This window comes from Falco peregrinus, chromosome 5 (assembly GCF_023634155.1).
Source record: "Falco peregrinus isolate bFalPer1 chromosome 5, bFalPer1.pri, whole genome shotgun sequence".
Taxonomy (NCBI): domain Eukaryota; kingdom Metazoa; phylum Chordata; class Aves; order Falconiformes; family Falconidae; genus Falco; species Falco peregrinus.
The window spans coordinates 59,033,870-59,056,721 of record NC_073725.1 but is presented as its reverse complement, the minus strand read 5'-3'; the positions used below and the strand labels follow the sequence as shown (position 1 = coordinate 59,056,721).

General features: G+C 42.0%; 1 protein-coding gene across 1 annotated transcript in view; it reads left to right on the top strand.

Annotated features, from left to right (window-relative positions):
* Positions 1-22,852, top strand: part of OXSR1 (oxidative stress responsive kinase 1) — a 93,653-nt gene that overhangs the window by 31,622 nt on the left and 39,179 nt on the right. The window contains exon 4 of the mRNA XM_055805400.1: positions 11,642-11,783. Within this exon, the coding sequence (XP_055661375.1) occupies positions 11,642-11,783 (142 nt within the window). The remainder of the gene's footprint in view (positions 1-11,641; positions 11,784-22,852) is intronic.

Below are 22,852 nucleotides of genomic sequence, written 5' to 3'. Positions count from 1 at the left end.
TGAGCCCTGGGGAAGAGCACTTACTTGTGACTGGTGCCAACTGGATGTAACTCCAGTCACCACCACTGTTTGGGGCTGGCCATCCAGTCAGTTTTACCCAGTGTAAAGCTTAAGCTTGTCCAAGCCATGAACTGCTGCTTTCTGTAGGAGAATGCTGTGGGAAACAGTGTCAAAGGCTTTACTAAAGTCTAGGTATGCACTATCTACAGCCTTTCCCTCATTCAGTAAAGGGGTCACCTTCTCATAGGAGATCAGGTTTCTCAAGCAGGACCTGCCTTTCATAAACTCATATGGACTGGGCCTGGTTGTACTGTACGTGCCATGCGAGGCACTCAAGATGATCTGCTCCGTAACCTTCCCTGGCACCGAGGTCAGGCTGAAGTTCCCTGGATCCTCCTTCTGGCCCTTCTCATAGATGGGCATCACATTTGCTAACTTCCAGTCAACTGGGACCTCCCCGGTTAGCCAGGTCTACTGATAAACGATTGAAAAGTGGCTTGGTGACCACTTCCAGCAGCTCCCTCGGTATTCTTGGGTGGATCCCATCTGTCCCCATAGACTTGTGTGTGTCTAAGTGGGTAGCAGGCTGCTAACCATTTCCCTTTGGATTATGGGAGTTTCATTCTGTTCCCCATCCCTGTCTTCCAGCTCAGGAGGTTGGGTAAATATTAATATGATACATCAACATTTCAAATAAATAGTTGAATAACAATATTAACTTCAACCCGTTCAACTCAGAAATAGCTTCTCATGTTATGTATACCAGTAGTAAACCTGTGTATGACTGCTAGCCTTTTCTCCCCCTCCTATTTTGTCTGTTTGACAGTATTTCCTAGTTATTTTGTGTGTATTTGCCGAATGACTCACTAGAGTGTGTGAAAACTGTAGCGTATGACTTCAGACATTGACAAGAGAAGCCTAAGTGCAGATGTAGTATTTGAAACCATCCTAAACTTCTAGAAAAGAAATGTCACTGTCATCAAGTGATGGATTTGAAATGGTGCTTCTCGGCTCATGTTAACAAAAGTTTCTCCATCTTGCTCTGTAAGCCTAGGATAAGCTTCTGAACTAGAAAAGTGTGCAGCTACCTCCACTGAGCCCCAACCATTTCCACTAACTTTATTGTGAGAACTGCAGCTCCCCTGCAAGGCTGGTTCCTTCCAGCTTGGAGGCCTGCATGGTGCTGATGGTTACCTGCTGGTTCGTAACCAGCCATTCTGTTGATGATTTTTTTTTTTTAAAAGAACAAACTTATTTGCACATTGGCTGTCCTTGTGAGGAACTTTAAATTACCTCTATTTTGAGCAGAGCTGCTCCTATGATGTCAGTGTATGCTCTTAAAAAGGGAGAACATCAGTGAAGATGCAGCTTGATTTGTGTAGGATCAATTCTCAGGGCTTAGTTTACTTTGCCCACTTGTACTTGACAAAATAACTGGGAATACTTGGGGCAGTTTCAAATTACTGTGTAGTTAACACAGAGCCAGGGAAACCTCCCTTTTCTGGGTTTATTCTCTTAGACACTGGTGAAAGCTTTTTTTTCTTTTTAAGAGAGTGAGTTTGAAAACTTCTTATCATTGATGCTTTATTAGATGTCATAAAATTTTCCAGGATCTGTGTTTGTTATAGTCAAGGCAAGAAATGGAATCAAGTTCTGGATGATAATACAGAGGGCTGTTACTAAATCTTAGGCCTGTCTTTAGGAGGACCTGATTTTCCTGGCACCCTAGTGGAAAGGAACTGAAAGCTGAAAAAAACCCCTGTTTTCTTGCTTTTTTTAAAACAACTTCCTGGATTCTCTGTTATTGGCTTAATACCGAGGACTGTAAAATGCCAGAAGATGCTGTGGAAAAATCTGGCTAAACCTGTTGACTTTTTCCACAAGAGCTTGACAATGGCCATAAAACATTTGTCTTTGATCTTCAGAGCATTTTAGCAGTTCTCTTGGGGGCAATCAAATTTCATGCCAACTTTAAGTGTGTCGTGAAGGGTTTTTAATGTCTTGTGGTCATGTGTCATTAGGCCTCGTTCTCATAATGCTCTCTCTTTTCTTGGAGGGACAGGTTACAGGTCATTAAAGATACATGGCTGTTTGTGTGTGGAAAGAATCCCCTGCCAGCTTAGTGCAAATAGGTTTGCTGTGTGTATAAAAAATGTATCTAGGGGAAGGTTTCCACAACATGAGGAAATGGCATTTCAGGGGTACAGGAGCATCAGCAGCAATGTTCTTGGTCTTTTTCAGGAGAGTGTGCAACCTCCGAAGAAAATGCACAGCTACTTTAGCTAGTATTTTGACGGTGGTTTTCTGTCACAACAAAGTCAGGATTAGGTTCATCCTTGAACCTCCGAATGTTTCTGTTTGTCCTCATTTTTGTGTGTGTTTTTCGTGTAAAGCTGGGAGAGAAAAATCAGATTCTTTCTGGACCACCTTTTTGTTATCAAGGCACCGCAGATGTAAAGACCACACTAGAAAATTTCTGGAAAAATAATCATTGCTTCAGAACCAGCCTCTTGGTAGTATGTGTGATGATCTGCTAGTAATTTAATATTCATTATACAAACTGATAAGAGAGTAGTAGCAGTGTAATGTCCCCTAACGTTTCTGTGAGCCTGTGTTAAATTTTCTCACTTAATGAATCATTTGGGGGCTGGAGGAATTGCTAAAATAGAAGGAAAGACTTTGAGAATGACCCATCACTACTTTTTATGCAGGAGGGTACCTTGAGAGGTATTTTTCAGTTGTTTTCACTTTTTTCATGGCTGTATTTCAGAAATCTCTTTTTAGGTCTCATAGGCAAATTCTACGAGACAGTCTTGAGGATGGGGGAAGAAACATGTGAATTGAAGCTTTCTGACTGAAGAGCTTTTTCATTCACTTTTAATGAGACTATTTCCAGTTGTTTTTAAGGAGAGTGATTTATGTAACGAGACACTTTAAAAATGGCTTCTCATTCCTTTCAGCTGACTTCTTATCAGTAATAAAGTGGCTAATTTTGTAGTCATCTGTATCCAGTGGGAAAAATAATGATCTGAGTTTCTCAACAGGAAAAACCTTTGAGCTGTTTTTATAAACCAGAAAGGAAAAACAAAACAAACAAACAAAAAAACCCTACCCCAACCAAAACAGGGTGCAGCCTCTTTCATTCCATCTAACTATTCAGGGAGCGTGAGCTGAGATTTGTACATCTCAGTAAGCACATATGAAGTGTGTTTTGATGTCCATTCTGTATCTTGATTGTGGCTTTTGTACTTGAGAATTTCTTCTGGGTAAAAGTTCAGAATCTTATTGCTTCTCTTCCATCAGTGTCAGTGTATGCTGGTATGTGTGTTCAGGCTAAAACTAGTCTTAATTTCAGCCTACTTACACTGACCTTATGACTTTGTCAAAGCAGCCCTCAAGACAGTCTGTAATGCAAGCCTTTTTTTGTTGTTTTAAGTGCAATTTTATTTATTTCTTGGTTGCAGTCATTTTGTTGAAATCTTAATCTAGTCATATATACAGGTATTTTAGAAATGTCTCTAAGGGACAATACTCTAAAACCATGAACCATTATTGTCTGATAAGTGTCTTGCTCTTCTGTGCAGCCAGCCAGTGCATTCAAAGGTAGCTTAATTGCCTGCCTGGCATTGTGGCTGGAACTGAACTGTTTCTGCTTTACAAGTGCTGTGTTGGTGGAAGATACTGTTTTCCCTCTTTGAAAGTTACCTGCAGCACGGAGGTAGTGTACTGGTAAGCTGTTGGGGACTACATGTGAAGTTGCTAATCTGCATCAGAGCCAAGTCAGGCTGGTTGCAGTTAATGCTGAAAGCAGTTTGAACTGGCAGGCTTCACACTGAAGCAGATGTGGGGTGTAGTTGTTGCTGATGGCAGAAATGTGGCAGTGATAATATCCAGCTGGTAGTGACAAGAGGAGCTGGTTGTGTCCAGTTACTCTTGACACCCTCTTTCAGATCTGGTGATGTGTGCCTGAGTCAGGTTTGTGAAGTATCTGCTGTTTCTGTTCCCTTCATTAGAAATTTCAGACTGTTCTTCCAATGATAAAACATTAGTAGGGATCTAAGCTTAGAAATGTCGACTTGGCATCCCAGCCTTTGGGTCCAGTGTTACCCATACTAAACTCCAGTGGCTATTTCTAGACAACGGCTGACTTGCTCTTTGCCTCACTGGCGTTCCAATTGTGAATTTTACTCATGCCTTTTTAAAGCCATCTGAAGCCCAGTCCTGCTCTCTAACTCCTGCAGCTTTTTAGCAGAAAGAGGACCAGCTGTCCTTTTGTTCTTATGCTTTTTCTGGTTGTGACCTGTTTGCACCCTAAATTCTTGCTGGTTTTAACAGGAGCTCTCATGTCACAGGTGACCCAAGGCAATGGCTAACTGCAAAACAGTTGCTCGTATGAAACAGCCGCCTGTGGTGGCTTGCTACATTGCACAACAATTTTTAAGGTCCTAGCCTACAGCAGATGAGACCTCCAAAATATTTTTAAACTATATAAAGCCTTTAAATATTGAAAGATTTCCACACAGGGCGCTCTCAGATCTCCTGCCTTCTTGAAGGCTCCTAATTAAATCTGCTAAGGAGACTGCTGTATTGAAATAGTTAAACCTTTTATTTTCCAGAAGTTTTTAAGATTATTGATCTCTTACATCAACTTTTGATCTTGATTATCTGATGAAGTGCTTGGCCAGCAGTTCAGCAAGCCAGACCAAAAGGGAGGTATGGCGAGTCTTAGGTCTCCACCACAGAGACAGGGTATCTTGTTGGGCTTCTGCTGTGTTAATCTCTCATCTGGCCACTCCCAATTCTAGCAGTGAATTACGATCAAAGCATAAGTGACAGGTTCTTAGAAATCCTCATGTTTATCTGTTAGAGCTACGCTATTTTGAGTCCACTGGAGAGTTTTTAATTTTATTTCTAGAGACAACTTTATTTCAAACAATTAAGGGTGGGATGAGTCAGAAGGAGGAGATGGTAGGGACTATATATGTTTGCAGAATGCAGAGTGTGTAGATATATTGCCACTCCTAGCTATGGTAGGAAAAGCATGGAAAAAAAAATAAGTCTTCAGATTTTCTCCTATAAATGTCTGTCTTGACTGCAAGAGGCTGTTTTGCCCTCTTTATTGTGCCTTAATCTTGTCGTATTTCTTACATTGCCATGCAAGAGCTTTAGAAAGGAGGAGGTGAGAAGTTTCTTTCATTCTCCCTCTCCACTGAGGTGGTTTAACCAGGGTTAAGAAGAAATTTCAAAACCAGAAACCCCAGCAATCTACTTAGATGTCTTTTCCTTTGTTTTGTATAACTTGTTCTTTCCTTTAGTTCAGTGAGTTTTTGCTGCATCTGTATTCCTCAGCCTCAGAAGTACTGAATCCAAGCAGCTGTTCCTTCTTCTTTTGTGTTTTCTTCCTCTGTTTGTCAGAGACTGACAAGATGCAGATTTAATTCTTGGCTCTGACAGTCAGGCTCACTGAAACCACTGACTTCTGCTGAGGTGTCTCAAAAGCAGCAGCAATGAATCCTGCCAGCTCCCGGTTCTCAAAGATGCACCATGTTTAGCATCAGTGGCCGTCAGGTTTGGGGCAGATTCTCACAAAGTTGTGTAGTGATCCCCAGCAGTGGTTTCCAGCCTATTTGTGCCAGGCCTCTAAATGGCAAATCAATGCAGGTACTGTTACCTGCTTTTTTTTTTTTTAATGAAATTAGAGTATTAAATTTTCTTGTTCTGCTTGCCAGACAAATTTAAAAGAGGAGGGGGTTTTTTGCATTTAACTTATCCTGTATCTTTGCCCTGTACTTAAGTTATACTATAACATGCAAGATGTGGTTCCCACAGCAACTAGCCCAGCCGTGCATTTCTTTTGCCTCTAGGGGCATGTAAAATTCCGGCTGTAATACCCTGCATTTATCTGTGATCTTGTTCTAAACAAGCTTTCCTTTCTGCTCAGGTTTTCATACCCTTCTTTGCTTCAGCCCCATGTGCTGAAGCACTGAGCAGTGTCACTGACAACTGTCACATAGATACTTTCTTCCTCTCCTGAGGAGAAACATTAATGGCATTTAAGAAGCCTGCTTCTATAAGTGCTTGCTGATGTAGGTGAGGTCAAAGAAACACGCTCTGGATTTGGAGCAGGAAGCATTGATGTTTGTGGTGGCTTGCTGTTGAAAGTGAATCAGTGGAACAATTAGGACTTCTTGCCCCGAGGGTGCGATTACACAGAAGTTTTCTCCAGCAGCGAAGCTGGTTTAAGAAGTTCCTGGCTGCTTTGGTCTCCACCCTGCCTGGAAAACTGGATTACCAATTACTGCAGTGATCTCATTTACAGTATGGCTTCGTAAGCAGATGCGTTGGCACAACAGGGAGGTGGTGAACTGTGGAACTCTTTAATCTCATTTTGCTGCTGAAGAAAACACAGAATAGTACAGAGTGTTGGAGGAGACAGTTTTACTGGGTACATGTGTGGGGTGCAAGACAGGATTGCGTTTGCTAGGTTTCAAGAAAGTCCATTGCAAATGGTCTGCCTGATGTCAGTGTACAAAACCCGAATATCCCTCTCTTAGAAATTCAGGGAATTGGACTGTTCATGGGTTTCTTGAGTCTTCATTGCTCGGGTACTGCTATCGTGGGTGGAAATCAGCTACTTGCTGCTGGAAAGTTGGAACTGGCTTCTGTGGATAGAGCCAGGCCTAACTGGATATTCTCTAGCCATGCCAAAAATGGGAGAGACGAACTGTGGGGCTTCCTCCTCTTCACTCCTGGGGGGCAGTGGAGGGAGCAACGGGATGTCCGTCCAGCTGCACAAACGGAACAGACGTGAGTCTGCCTGCTGCAGAGCTGGTGTGAGCCAGAAGGACTCTAGAAACAGTTGCTCACTGCATGTTTGTCTTTGACCTGCAGTAGTTACAGGTTGGGTTTTATCAAGTGAGGGTAACTCGATGTACAGCTTGTTCCCTGTGACTTCCACTGTCATTAGGAGCTATTGCAGTAGCAGCTTTCAGGGCAGACTAGGAAGCTTGCGAATTTGAGCAGGAAACCACTTAACCTTCAATTTGCTGCGCAATTTGCAGAGAGTTTGTGCTTTACTAAGTAGATGTAGTATGATTTGCAATTGGACTCAGAATATACTAAGACACTTTAATTAATGATTAATAATAAATAATGGTAAATGCTTTATTGGATTGCACAATATCTTGTAGGCTTCCTGTTGATGTGCTGCACAGTGTATATTTCATGGGTAGGAATTTGTTTGTAGCCACATTTTTTTCCGCATCAGTCTTTAAATGTCCTCTCCTATCTTCTGTCTTTTGTTGGGCATTGAGATCAGTTGCTCATCACTAGATTTCTTTAAACATCCTTATTAATGACAGCAGTATTTACACTTACATTTAGGCTCCAGTTCTGGCTCTTCTCTGTGTCTCATTTTGTCTTTTCCTGATATGCTTCCCCTTCAGGGTTTGGAGGAGCTTTCCAGTCAGCCTCAGCCAAACTTAATTTCTTTTTCTCTCTTAAGGCTTACCCTCCTGTTCTGTGAATCTGTAGGTTCTACTTGTGCATTTCTAATGAGAAAAACCATGAGGAAACTGTTGTAATTAAACCTAGTGCCATGTATAATACACACCAGAGTACTTCACAGTGTTACCAAGAATAGTTTTATTCTAAGGAGAAATAGAAGATTTTTTTCTTCTTTTTTTAAAAAAAGACATTGTAGTGTGTTGTGTTTTTTTGTTGTTCTTGAAAATCTTGTAACTGTTCTCTAATACAATGTTGGGTGCCTTATTTCCCATGAGAACCTCATCTTCTACCCTTTAGATTATGGGAGGCTTCTGTCTTGCACAATGAGATTGAACATTTTGCACATGGAGCACAAATCCCTACTGAAACTGTATTTAAGCAGAGATTCAGCTATGTTCAGATGTGCTGTTACTTCCCCAGTTACTCTTAAACTGGTTTGGACGCTGGCTCGGAAACTGGCAGTATGGAGAATCACGCTGGTGTTTCAAAACAGCATGATCAATTTGTAAAGTGCATGCTGTTGTGTAGATCAGATCTTTGTCCCAGTTCAGCTGAATTAGTTTCCAGTTAATTTCTAGCAGTTAATGTATTGCTGGATTGGGAACAGGCCACTTTGTGTGAAACAGTCATTTTTCCCCTTAGGCTAAGGATAGGGCTGCTAATCTGTTGTTCAAGTGTAACACAGTTGGTGTGAGAAAATTTGTCTGCATCCTAAGGCAGTGGAGGCCTTACCCTAGTGTGTCACATGTTTAACTGAGATCCTTGGGAGCAACTTTGCATTGAATTTAGCGGCCTGATGCTGAAATCCCATCTCTGCCTTCTAGCAGAAAGGGTTTTCCATGATGGCGAATCTCCCATGACTTCTGCTTTCAAAGTAGCTTAGTGCTTCGCTATGGGTTTCTGCTTGGGGATCTGGGTATTCAGTTGCTCCATGTCATGCTTCCCAAGCTAGAATGCCAGAAGGTTTCGAACGCGGCTCGAAGCAGTGCGTGGAAATGCATTTTGGCTTCTTTTTTCATATTCCATGGTGCTGTGCTTTATGAAGTTGCAATTGAGTTGGGAGTTAGTACCAACTCCCAAATATATTGATCTGTGAGGTGGAAACATCACAACTTTTGTGTCATGGTGCCAGTAGCAAAACTTTTTTCCCCCTGTGCAGACAAAGTAGGGATGATCCAAATAACACTTTCTTCAACAAGGCGATGGCTCTTGGGTTGCTTTTCTGCTGTTTCCTGAACTAAGCATTTTGCTGATAGACTTTTTGCTGTTCTCCTGTCTGTAGAAGACTGGAAAATTCCTCTACTTCTTTGATCATCTTAACGTGAAAGTGTTTTTTAAAAACATGCCTAAAAAGTGGCAGGCTGGGCTGGGAGCAGATATAGCATGGGTGTGAATCAGCCCTTTCACAACGAAGGCTGGTTCTCTGCGTGCCCTCTGGTCTGTCTGACCCCCACCCCCTTTTCTGGGTTAAATACAACCTTTAACTTGGCTAAATGCAGGATTTTTTGACCAGACGCATTTGAGCACCATATGATCTGCCTCCTCATGTTCTCTGAGCCCTTTGCAGGAGAAGGGAGATGTTTGTGAACAAAGTCTGCTAACAGAGTTGTGGGTGGGAAGAGGACAAAACGAGTACGTGAAGAACCACATATTTTCACTGGACTTACAAAACAAGTGACAGTTTGTTCTCCAGATAAAGGCACATTTGAGTTGGAAAAACCTGAACAGTGAAAGTGGAGGGTGGTTTTGGTGTTTTTTTTCTTAGATGTCACAAATTTTGTTCAAAAAAAGAAGCATTGAGGCTTGTAAGCACATACTTTTTAAATACGAATACGTGACAGGCTGAATCCCAGGTGAGTCTTCGTGACAAAAGAGGATCCTTTTCTCAGACGTTAGAACCTAAAGGCGAGAGGTTTTACTCCTTTTTCCTTTGGTAGAGGTAATCTTGCTTCCATGCATGAAGTCCAGTGTATGTTAAAACCACTGAGCCTTTGGCTAATTAATTAAGACCCATGTCAAAAGTCATTGGAGATGAGTGTGTTTGTGTGCTCAGGTAGGCTAAAGGAAGGCTGAACACTGCTTTCTTGCATAAAAGTTGGGGGGATGTTAGGCAACTTCACTTCTATGTTTTTTCGTTTTCCTTGTTTTTTCTTTTGTTTTGTTAGTGTCTGCTCTGTTAAGATCATGTCTTCTGCAGATGCCTTGAACCAAGCAAAGGTTTTTGGGAAGAGGAAGCTGGAGGTGCCCTTTAGAGCAGCTAAGGAGCTGATCTAATTGCTTGCTGCTGATGAAAGGGGTTTCCTCCCCCATTCACAAATGTGTTCTCCCTCCTTCCTCCTCTTCTTCGTTTGCTCTGAAACTCATCTGTTCAGAGGTTATGCTCACTAACAACCAAACATAGCTTTTGTTTGTTTGTTTTTCTCAGTTTATTTTTTGGTGGATTTAGTAGGTGGCTTGGTGTACAGTGTGAGGACAAGTGCTGGTGGGCTGGAGAAGGTGGAAAGTGCGTGGCTGGGCAGTGGGCTCTCCTGACTGCAGCTAGCTGTTAGAATAACTCGGCATGTACCGTTTCCCACAAACTAAGGGACACCATGCACCCATGTAATTGTTTCCTGTGCAGTTTGAACTGTGCAAAAGAAGCCTTTCCACATGGTGTACATATTCAAATCTTGTAGCCTTTTTTTTATTTCCTGTGAGAATCTAAATGTTTTCACTTACCAAAGTATTTTACTTATCTGCATGATTGTTTTGGCCTAGAAATTCAGATGGGATAGTTAATAAAACAAATTTTAAGGGGGGAAGGGTTTTTTTCCCACCCTTCAGATTCCAGTAGACAAGAAAAAAACCACCCAAACCCCAAAATATCCGTTGTATTTTTCCACTTGCTTCAAGAATTTACGATGTGGGACTTGTAATCTCCCCGTTGACCAAATTCATGAGAGTAAGTTTCTCTAGATTTTGCTGTTCTTCAGATATAAAATTTTTTTCTTTTTTGATTGCAAGTTAGGAAGAATGAACTTTTTCTAAACTTTTCTAAAACTTTTAACTCTGCTTTTCTAAGCTAGTACTAAGATGTTCCTTTCCTGTAAGCTTACTCTTCAAAGACAATCAAAGCTGGAACTTTGCTTTGCAGTTGTGCCTGCTTTTCTGATTTTTGAAGAGCTTTGCAGTACTGCTGACACTGCTTGGTGTCCGTAGCTGTGGAAACCCTACTACCTGACTATCCAGTCATTAAACTGTAGAAACCCAAGTTTGAAGGGGCTAAGCATCCCATACTGGAGCAAGAATAATATAGTTCTGAGAACACTGTCTTCAGTCCAGATGCTGATAAAAAGAATACCGTACTCAATGTATCATGAAAACGGAACCTTGCACCAGAGGCATGTTACTAGTCATTGATTCCATTTATTCCTGGGTCCGATTCAAAGGGGTGGTTTGCTCTATAAAACATGGTTTGTCATGCAAGATGATGTAATTCACACCATGGTTGGGAGAAGGACTAAGTATGATGTTTCTAGGGAAGGATCTAAGCTATTCCAGTTTTGTACACAGTGAAGAAGTGACTTATTGTCAGAATGCAGCCTCATTTGTTCTCTAGTTACTTTCATTATTTTTCTGTTAGGGTAGTGTCAACCCTTAACATACTAGATTTTTCCTGCTATTCCTCTGCATAGAGTTTGTAAGAGCTGAAAAGGAGAATCTAACCTTATGAAGCTTGTTGCCTTATGTTTGTGAGTCCTGGCAGACCCCTGCTTTTTCCATTTCCCCCTCCTGCTTCTCCAGTACTTGGTACTAAAACAGCTGTGGTGTGGGTATCTACTTAAAAATCTTCTAAGATCCTGTGTATGTATACTTTAAATTTTGACTTGTTCAAATAACTTCTCAGTTACTCGTGATAACAGGGATTTTGCAGCCCACCTTGAGGATCTGCACCCCTGTAAGGCTCACGTGTGAGGCATGCGTTGTTGCCTTGCCTTTCCTGCAGCAAAGGCTTCAGCTACTTTGATCCTAACCATTGATGCTTCCCCTCGCAATGAATTCCTCGGATTTTTATATTAAGTGATGATAAAGTATACTTAGATGTGATGTGAAGCAGTTCTCATTTAAACTAAGGTATTTTACTCTTTTTCTTTAGGCTCCGTTTTGGATATTATAAAGCACATTGTGGCCAAAGGAGAACACAAGACTGGTGTCCTGGATGAAGCCTGTATAGCCACAATCCTTAAGGAGGTGCTGGAGGGGCTGGACTACCTGCATAAAAATGGACAAATCCACAGGTATTTTTCATTTTTCTCATCTTTGTACTAAAACGTGCCACTGAAACAGAGTAGCTGAGCACATGCAGTCTCATCCCACAGTGAGCTGTGAGGGCATGGAAAGATGAAAGTGAAGGCAGGAGCTTAGACAAAACTCAGAATTCAAATGCCTATATAATTACTGCTGCTTTAGGAAATACTATGACTAGGCCGAGTTTGGGTAAACTTTGGGGCATTGAAAGTCCTGATATAGACAGTCTGTTTCCAAAGGTCAGTATCCAGCTGCAAAATAGTTGTTGGAGCTGGAAAACTTCAGCTGGTTTTGTTTCTTGCAGAGCTACAAATCACCAAGAGCACTGCCTTCAAGTCCTGTTTGTCTTTTTTTTTTTTTTTTTAAGGCTAGCTGCGAGATCAACATCATGAAATTTGAATTTGGGTAATTTCATTAAAAAAAAAAAACAAACTAGTGGAAAAACTTCTGTAGGCAAAACCCAGTTAACTAATGGTCTGTGATTTGATGGATCACTGAAATGTGTGGGTTTCTGTGCTGCTGTGTTGTTTGGGAGGTATTTTTAAATCATGTTTTCCTCTCCCCTGGTGTTGAGGTGTGGTGTAGTTCAGGAAGAGAGCATACTAAGTCAGTATGTTCTGCCATTAAAAAGAATGAGATTTGCAATCCTAAATATGTGCTGAAAATAGAGTATACTGCTTGTGGGTAATATACATCATTCCAGCCACAGACTGCTGCTGGGAACAACAGCCTTTTCTTTCTTGGGAATTTTGTGAGCTTGGCTCTCCTCTGGTACAATGCCATTATAAGCATTGCTGCTGCTGTGTTGGAGTAAGTTTCTGTCCTGTTATGATAGCTGCACAAGAAGAGGTAATTCTTTTTGCCAAAACAGTATTTTAATTAGAAAAATCCAAGAAGTATTTATTTCATGTTTTAGTCAAACTGACTGGCTTGTGTAGGTTGTTTTGGGTTAAAAACGAAAAAAATGGTTGCAAACAAGGGAAAAGAATTCCACCTGAAGATTTCTTAAATTTTGGTTTCCAGTCTCCATTAAAATTCTGATCTAAGAAGAATGGTTGTCTTCATTGAAGATGGTTTTAATTTCATAGCTGTTTGCTTAACTTTTGGTTTTTGGAGATAAGACTTCAGGCAGTTCTCGGAATTTAGAGTAAAGTGATAGACCACCTTACTTGGTGAGTACATGGTAGTTTTTCCACCTTGTCATAAGTAATTGACAAAGCCATGTTCATCTGTGACTTCCAGTTGATTTGCTCAACTGGTGTAGTTCATCTTCTGGTTTAACAAAATTGAAATATTATGTTAAAGGAGCAGTAACCTGTTAAATGTCAGATTTTCCGGGGAGGTCACATACTGATTTCTGTATTGAAAGAAAGGTTGTTCTGCATTTGACTTGCTGTCGTTAAACAGCAAAAACTAGTAATTGCGGTAAAGATTATAGAGGATATATTCATGTGTGGGTGGTTTTTTTTTTTTTTTTCTTTTTTACTGTACTCAGCAAAAAAGCAAAACGTTCACAGAAAGTTTGAACTGCTTGGTCCGAAGAAAATGTGATTCATATTGAATCATTCAGAAGCAAACAACCAAACCTGCTGTGTCTGTTCTTGTCCTACTCATTGAAGCGTTTTGCCCATTTTTAGGGAACTTCAGGAAAGTAATCAAAGCTGTGTCATTGCCGCAGCTTAAGGTTGTGGTTGCGTCTCACCTACTTTGCATGTGTTGCATCCCTGTATTTTGGGGATGCTCTGACAATTGCATAACATTTTATCAGAAAAAGCATTTGTATTACCTCATTGTGTTGGGGCATGGTGGTCTGGGGAATTTGGAGAAGTGGTAATGGTCATGATACAGAAGGAAAGCTGTGTAGTTTTCTGCCTGTGATGCAGAGGATGGGTTTTTAACTGTTGGCAGAAAGTGGCTTACATGCCTTTGAGGGATGGAACATGTTTCCTTAATGGAGTTAATCATGTGTCTTGCGTTTTATCCAGATGTGTATACACTGCTGAGAAAAACACAAAGTTGTAGTGCACATGGGACCTTTCCTCATACATGGGGATATCTATATGGTTTTCTCATTTTGCTTAATGCTAGGGGTCATAATATTGGTCGTGCCTGATGGGTAAGGCAGGTGGAAATCTTGCAGTTGTGCCAGAGATGCTCTGAGAGGAAGTGTTTAAAATAACTAAACTTTGGTCCCATGGGTCAGCTTAAAGTATCTGGCTCTAAAGGAAATGACACCAGGTGATGGCTGAGCTGCTGAATATAGTGTCTGCAATGTGGAGCAGCTGTGCCTTGGGGTAAACTTCAGGGCAAAGCAAGGTCAGCTGTGAGGGGTCAAAATGGAAGGTCTTTGGTAAGACCTGGAACAACCAACCCAAAGCAAGCAGCCATCTGGCAGAGCAAAGTGTTCAGTTGGTTCCACTAAATATCACAACTCCATTTGTATTACACCTAGGTGAAAATGACTTGATAAAGTTAGAGACACAGGATGGGTGAATTAATGTAGTTAGCACATCTGAAGTTGGACAACCAGGCTGGTGGCAGAGCCCAAAGGGATGTAATTTTGGACCCAACTGTAATTTTGTGGGTGCTACTGACCTGAAGTGGGGACAGATTGGTACTGCTGTAAATCATCAGTGAGATCAGAGAATATATGTCTGACAGTGGAGCTGCTTGATCCTTTTATGCATCATGTTAAATGGGTAAATTAAGTTAACACATAGAAAACTGGGTTAATGAAATTCTGCTGCTGCTGATTCTTACTCTCTGTAAGCCTGCCTTGAACTTACTGCCACTTCCAATTAAGGTTTGGGGAGCTGGCTTCGTGTGGAAGTGTAAATCCCTGCTTTGGACTGGCGAGTAGTTTGATAGTATTCTCTAGAGGAGACTAGAAAGCCAAATATCTAGTGAAGGCTTAAATTATAATTTTTTTGGTTTACTTTCCTAATTAACAGCCAAGGTGAAGCTGAGACTTGAGTAGGTGCCATTGTTCAGCCACAAATGCATAAGTTTTCCGCGTTGTCCAAAGTGACTATTTTTTTGCTTTCGTCTTGCGAGGGCTGTTGGGAAGTATCTGAGGCCTTACGGAAAAGACAAAGGAGAAGGCAGAATCTGTTTCATTTTCATGAAACACTGTATAGCAAGGTAACTATTCCAGATGATCCCTGTCTTACTCTGAAAACAGCACTGCCTCCTGTATCTGGGAGTTGGCAGCTCTCTGCCTTCGTGCCATGTGCCTGTCCCTGGCTGTCTGTCCTGTGCTAGCTGCTGCCATCCCCATTGTGGTGGTCTGTGTAGCATGGTGATCCCAATGACAACTTGAAATCCTAGTGATCCGGCTCATGTTAAGTGGATTAAATACCTGGGCACTGGCCAGTGTGCTGAGGACAGAGGGCCAGACTCGGAAACCTTTGGATGAAGCTGTCATGCAGGAATCTGCTCAGACACATTTTTTTATATAAGTCGAGCAGGACTGATGTGCTACGAGGGGTTGCTCCCAGGCTAACCTTGTCTGGGTGACACACAGGGTATGTTGTACTTCTCCTTTTGGATTCTGATTCCTCTGTGTATTTGGGGATTAGCAGGAGTGTGATGAATGTCTTGGAAATAAAACTAAAGCAAAACCAACCCAAGGGGTTTTATTGCTTAAAAAGACTTGTTGGAGGGAAGTTCCAGGCTTTTTCAGGTGGTGCTCTTCGTGGCAGTCTGATGAATCATGCTGATTAACTGTTATAAAGTCTCTCTGTCTTTCTCCCTATTTTTATCTCTGAGCTTATCTTCTGTTCATGATTAGCTGTTGTGTAACTGAATATTTTAGTCCAGGTGAAATGATATGTTGCTCAAATATAACCAGATTCTCCTATTGCTGCATAATGTGATACTCATGCTTTTTTGTAAAAACAAAAAAGCTTAGAAAGTGGTTTAGGGTTGCATCCACTTGAAATATTGGCATGGCAGTGATCCAGCTATTAATTTATTTGTTGCTCTGCTTGGGGGCGAGAGGTGCAACAGCACATTTGATATGCTGAATTAGATCAGCTTGTGCCCCCATACATACAGAATGTTTTGGGGTTTTTTTTGGTGTCTTTTCAAAAGCAGTTTTCTGAGCGTGGGGCAGCAGCGTACCATGGCAGCTATTGGAATGTTGCTTTGAAGAGACCCTGGAAAACAATATTCTTGCTGTGCTTTTATGCCAAATATATTAGCTTATTTTTTGGATCTTAGGATGGTTTCGAGACAGGATCAAAGCTTGTCTGCCTCTTCTACCTATATTAAGAGGAAATAATTTTTGAAAAAAAGATGCTTGTATGTGAGCACATACACATCACCAACGCTTGCGTGTGGGTTTCGCAGAAGTGCTCTTCCAGTAGTGAGTTTCAGATTTAAGGTGATGGATATATTTTTGGCAGAACTCAGCTGTCCTACAGAATTCAAGCTTAATTTTCACATAGCTGATTAATGCATTGATTGTAGTGCTGGCAGGTTTTGGGGTTAAACTGGATTTCAGTACGCTTCTGATTATATTGACTACTGAAATACTGTATTTTTTTGTTTCTGTAGCAATACTGTAGGAGAACTTTGCAGCCGTCCTCTCCATAGTGCTATAATCTCGTTTTCGGGAGTCTGTTTTGGAGCTGAAGTTGCGTAGGAGAGAATTGAGGAATGTATAATGGGATGCGGAGCCTTTAATCTCTAATTGCCAGTTTGATTTTTAAGTCAGGACACTGGTAATTTGAAAGCTAGCTATTGCTCAGCTGTGGAAAGTAGAATTTCATGTTCAGAGAAGTGTACTTTGGTCTCTTCTCTCTTCTGGTACAGAATGGGCAGGAATAACCTTTAGAGGCAGTTGTCAATATAAATTTTAAAGCTTTAATTTGTAAACAGTTCAGTAGCCAGAACAATAGAAATGTTACTCTTGGGTGTCTTGATGGGAAGGAAGAAAAAGTGCTGCTCTAGATTGTACTGAGCCCCCCCCTGCCCCCAATTAAACACCTTGCTGTTGCAGCATCAAGGGCCCAAGAACCACAGAGTTGCCACTCTGTAACAGCAGTCAGGCTGGGGTATATTGTGGTGGTTTGGCAAACCAGCATGTTCTCCTGGTGCCTGTTTCTTCCACCGCATCATCCAGAAATTCATTGGTTTTTTTTTTTTTTTTTAAAATGTTTCCCTGTGGTTGCAGAGAGAAAATACAAACCAGATGTAAATCCTAAATCTGCAGACAACCAGAAACAATAGCTCCTGTGGAGATGGTTTTCCTCAAGGTGGATAAAGACAGCCTTTACTCTGAGACTTAAAACCTTGGCAATGAAAACTGATGGTAAATATCACTGGGATGAAAGTGCAGGAGTGCTGGGGGCCCTGAGGTAATGTCAGTGCCCCAGCCTGCAGGGGCTCCCTGCGTTACAAGGTTCCGTGTCCCGATAATGCCTGAAGCGGAGCACTTGCTGTATGGCTGTTGCATTCAGGTATCTGTCCCTGTGTCATTCTCCTTGGTCCCAGGTGCTGCCTCTGGATTTTGTCACTGGGTGTCCTCCAGTTACTCAAAATAACTTTGATTTTAGTCCAAGGGAAAAACAACTTTTTGGTACAACTACTGTGCACCTTAGTAAAAAGGGGGTGAGTTTTTAGGTCTGTCCATCCACTCCACCCCCCCACTCCCACTCCTGGCTTTGTTTACATGAAGATGAGAAGCAGGAAAGAGATCATCAACAGGAGAATGGGGGTCGGGAAGATCTCTGAAAGGTTCAGCAGCAGCAAGGACAGGTTCCGTTCAATGATCCATGACTGAGTTGCACACTCAACTAACATGGTTTCTAGCAATTCCTGTGTTGTCAGGAGCATTTGATATGTGATTTGATATGTTTCCGGGGGAATAATCTTCACTCCCTGTCTGCAGCATTAATTGTATCAGGTGAAAATGTAACACGCTCTTAGTTTTTGACTTTGAAGAAACCAAGTGCCATTCACAGGTACCTACAACCACTTTGTCTGTGATGTCCTTCTCATGTTACTGCTTTTCTCTGGTGTAGATACTGGGATGAGATCACCCAGTACAGTCCTGCAGCACATCTCCAGCAGTAGGGTAACTGTTTATATCGCTGGTGTTCATCCTTTCTACTATGATGCATTAAGTGAATAACTCACATCATAAAGATGGCTTTGACTATGGTCCCCTGTTGTAATGCAGGTATTCTGGCCTTCATGGATCCTAAAAGCTGCATGTGTGGAGATGCCTTAAGCATTTATTCAGACCACTGCAGCCTTTTCATTCGTGTCTTATGCTAAAGGATGAGGAAAAGGTCACTTGCTAAATTTGTGTGGTAACAAATTAAGCACACTTGAAAATTTTGCAAGGGTGCATCAGAAATTATTTTTGCATGTTTACTAGATCAAATTATATCCTGTCTTGCAGAGTTCTTACAGAACTTTTAACATTAAAACATTATTTAATACTTTGAAAACCAAAGTGAGACAAAACCCATGCACATTTAGGACAACAAATAGGGAACTGCCACACATACATTTATCATTTTATGGTAGCCTGGAAAGCATCACCAACTTAGACTGAGAGTGCCAAGAGGACTGTTTCTGTTGTACACATAGCCAATGTTATAACTGCTTTCTCCATTTTATAGGAATAGTTGGATGAAATAAGGAGATCCTTTCCTATGCTGGCTGTGCTTAAAACTGTCATCTTCTAGATGTTGGAGAAGGAAGTTGAGGTGGCAAGTCTCTTGTGAGTCCTGGTCGTCTTGAATTTTTCCTGTGTCATGTTGCAGACATTGCTGAGCAAGAGCTGTGGGTGGCTTCGTAGATAGGGATGGCTCTTGGCTGCGTAGTGGATTGCCTTGGATCTTGTGTGTGTATAGATAGATGTACACTGCTTCTCCAGAACAGGGCTGCTTACTCGTTTTTGGAAATTAAGACTTTTTTGAGCTGCCCTATATCAAAAAGTTTGGGCCATACTTGATCCAAGTTGATGATGTGTTTACTGGAATGGACTTTCATCTCTCCCTCGTGGCAGGGCCAAGGCAGGGAGATGTGTGAATCACTGGCTTTCCTATTTCTTTTGCTACCTGATCCATCTTGTACTCCCAACTGTGTAGTTTTGGGGAAATTCCTATTTCTGACCACACTAGGAATGTGTTTCAGCATCAGGAGGTGCTGCAGCATGGTGGCGTGCATTGCTAGTATTGTCATATGAAGCACGCTCATAATGCGCAACAAGAAATAATTTGACATGAAACGTTGAAATAAAGCCATATTATAACTTGACTATTTTTCTCTGTTACCAATGACTAAGGTAGGGCCTCCCGAAAATATCTGGGCCTCCAGGATAGGAGGCAGACCTTGTGACTCCAGTTTGCTGTGTGCTGCTCTTCATGCAGCAGCTGTTAAAGGAGCTTTGTGCCTTGTCCCCACTTCAGTCCTTAGGAAGTAGGATCAGGAAATGGAAGGACTGAATAGATTAATTCCTGGAAGAAATCCTGGTACATTTTTAGCTGCTGTTCAATGGTATGAAAACTTGATTTCTAAGGCCTGCACGGCAGGGTCCTTTTCTTATGGGGGATACAAGAGGAAAAACCTGAAGTTTTGACTGAATAGGGGAAGCTTTAAAAAGTGATGTACAAGGTTAGAGATGTAGCTTCTCTCTTGCATTGGCTGCTGAAATGCTGAAGCTTGTCAGAAGCCCTAGCTGCTTGGCAAATCCTCCTTGCCATATGCTGTTATTACAACAATGATGTGCATTGTGATGAACATGTGAAGCAACAGCCTCGTTTTGTGGGAGGAAGAAGTGGGTCAGTTGCGGTTGGTACGATTAGATAGTCTCTGTGTTGGGACATAGGGCTAGATCTAGTGTTTGTAGCACTTTATTATCTGGCTGACGGAGGTGATGTGTCTGAAAACTGTTTAAGGGTTTGGTTTTAGCTGGAACAACTTCCCCCACACTGATGTGCAGTTGAGGTTACTTCAGTACTGATGCTGGGCTGGAGGTATGGTGACGGATGGAAGGTAAAATCCAAGGCAGACAGGATCTGTCATTGAACCGCACCTTCCTTTAACCATTATTAGGCTTGTAAACACGTGGGAAGAGAAGGAATTGATGAGAGCGCAAAACATCAAAGGCTTAAATTGGCACAGGACCAAAAAGCATAAGCTGGACATAATTTGCTAAGATAAAGAAAAGTTGCAGGCGCTGCGATAACAGTGGCTGTGTGGCAGGCAGGAACGCATTAAGTGATGTGACACACTGCTTGCTGTCTTGCTTCATGTTGGAGACTTGCACCAAGTTAGCCCAAGGTCTGCAACTCTCTTTACTGCCTCAGCATCTTACCATCCCCTGGAGCTATTTGGATAACTAAGATGACAGTGAATTTCAGGAGGATCCTCCTGCAGCTTGCTTTGGTGAACTGTCCCTTGTCTGAGCTGACAGAGCAACTTAACCTAAAACGAATCAGACTTGACTCATGGTTTCTTGGACCCCAAACCCTCTACTTAAAGCAGCAGCCCACTTCTGAAGCATTGGAGGGCAAAAAATCAGAAGGCATTAATTGTACCTCGGAAGTGCTTTGTGGATCATTTGAAAGATGTTTTAGCTAAAGTGAAGTACAATGGGAGATTAATTTCTTGTGTAGCCCTTACTGTTTGCCTATGCCAGGCGACTGGATGCGGTTATTTCTCCCAAGAGGTCTCTTCACTGTGCTGAATGTGATCTGCCTGGATTTTAAAGGTAGGGCATGGAGAAAGCAAGTACTTTACATACTTGTATAGCTCATTTGTTGGAAGCTGACGGTCCTTTCCAGTAGGCTTTGCCTGCACACCCCTCTGTTTGCAAAGCCACAGTCTGTCAGTCGCTTCTGCCGTTCAAAGCCTTGTTTCACACAGATTAAAAGAACCCCAAAGAGCTTTTTTATATTCCTGATAACACTGGATTATTTGTCTACCTTTCTCCAGGCATTAAAATGGCAGTTAAAAAGCCTTTAACTATTCCTACCTACCTAGCCCCCACGAAGCTGGGCTTTTAAAACTACCTCTACCATTTATGAGACCCAGAGTAAATCATGAGTTGCCTTGTGCTGCTGGCATTTAGCTCTTGTGTTGAGGCCCTGATCATTCACCACGGCCCAGCAGCCAGCAGAGCAGCTCAGAGAAGAGGGTAGGAGCAGTCACTGTTCTTCCCTGATCCTGAGCAATGAAGTGTGTTGCTGGGCTGGTCCCCTGCTGTAATTTATAGCAGCCTGGCTGCTGCTGCTGGTCCTGGCTGCCAGTGGCCGCAAGGGCCTGCTGAGAGGACTGTGGATGAGCAGGGATGGAGCAAGCTGTGGACTTGGCCCTCTTCCCCCTGCTTATGCCTGCCTCAGCAGGGAGGCTGGAGAGAGGGGTATGGAAGTTGCTTTGCCAGCTCTCTGCTGTTGGAAGACCTTCAAGCTTTGGGAGATGTTCCCGCATCCAGCTCTGCAGACTTCAGTACAGCACTGTTAACAGACAGTAATTGCATCTTGCCCAAGAGTTTGGGACTTAAGGCTCAACCCTGTGGCATGAATGTGTTAGTATACACAGCTTTTCTGATTGGGAACAGGGAGCATGCTAAGGTACAGTGCTTCTAATGCAGTTGTTTTGAATGCCCTCTCCTACGTTGTACTCAATGCTGACATTTGAGGGTGTAAAAATACTACTCTGCTTGCATACTCCCAGCCTAGTTTCAGTTTTGCAGCTCTGTCTCAAAGGGTAAAGCTTTTGTGTATAGCCTGCTTTTTATATGTTGGCTTATAAGGCAAAGGGGAGAGGTGACATAGGTAATAGCGTATCATTGAAGGCAGAGTAATGTATGGTAGTAGAGAGAAGAATAGTACTGATTTTGTGTATAATGTCACATATTGCTTCATATTTAACTGTATGTAGAGAAGCTGTCCTGGAAGTATTTTGCGAATTACTCAGAACAGTGTCAACTCCAGGAATTGGTTGCATTCAGTATAAATATTTTGAGTTATTCATTACCATTAACAGAAAATAGTAATTCTTGTATCTTGCACCTTCTCTTTTTTTAAATGAAACTTGGCAGAACCAACCACTCCTTCCTCATGCCAAATTATGCACTGTAGAGTTCAGTCCATGAAAATTTATTGTTACAGTTGATGTAAATTGCATCTAATGGGCAGATGACTCATGGCTCTGCTGACAGCCAGCATTGCATAGTAAAGGCACATATGAGCAGGTTGGAAGCAAAGGCATAGTAAACGGGGCCTGTCTCCATTTCCCTCTTCATATGACAGTTTTCTTAGTGCTAGGCTACAGAAGTCCTGGGATGCCACTCTTTACTCAGGTCACATGTATCATGGCTGCAGTGGCCTTAACAAACTGTCCTAGCTATTGCTTCCAATGTAGACTTTTGAACACAAGCCAAGTGTATCCTTTTTGATTTCCAAACAAAAGAGGCTTGTTTAAAAAGCAGTAAGTTAACGTGCTTCATTGCTTTTCTTGCAAGTACCAGTTCTTTTAAGTCTGTAATACGGAGTTTTATTGCATATGCCAGGATTGCAGAGTTGCAGCTGGTTATTGGTAACACTGCTGTCCATTATGGACCAGCAAGTCTTGCTTTTTCCCTTATTGTTGTCACTGCAACGACAACCATTATGTGGCAGCACCAAGGATTGAGGCCTATGGGTGAGGGCAGATCAGATCATTCAGCAGCATTTTAAGGAGTTGTGCAGGCTTTTTTGTACTGGGAACAAGGCATGAAGATACAGTTCCTGTAGTTCCCCCCTTGCCCTGTTGAAAAACTTACTGGGGTGTGTGTGTGGGTTGTGGGAACACTGCACTCAAAACTGGGGAGCATCATCTCATTGCCTTCCTGTGCTCCCAAGTCTCCTGTAGCTAGATGCTTGGTTGTAATTTTGTTGCATCAGGGATCAGTTTTGGTTATATAGCACCTAATGGCTATGGCCCAGCCCTAACCTGGAGGCATTAATGTGATCTAACTGGTACGTTAGTGTTTGGTCACACTGGGAAGCTAAACCAGTTTGGAATGCAGATGAGGAGGAATTTCTGCCCTGCTGCGGAA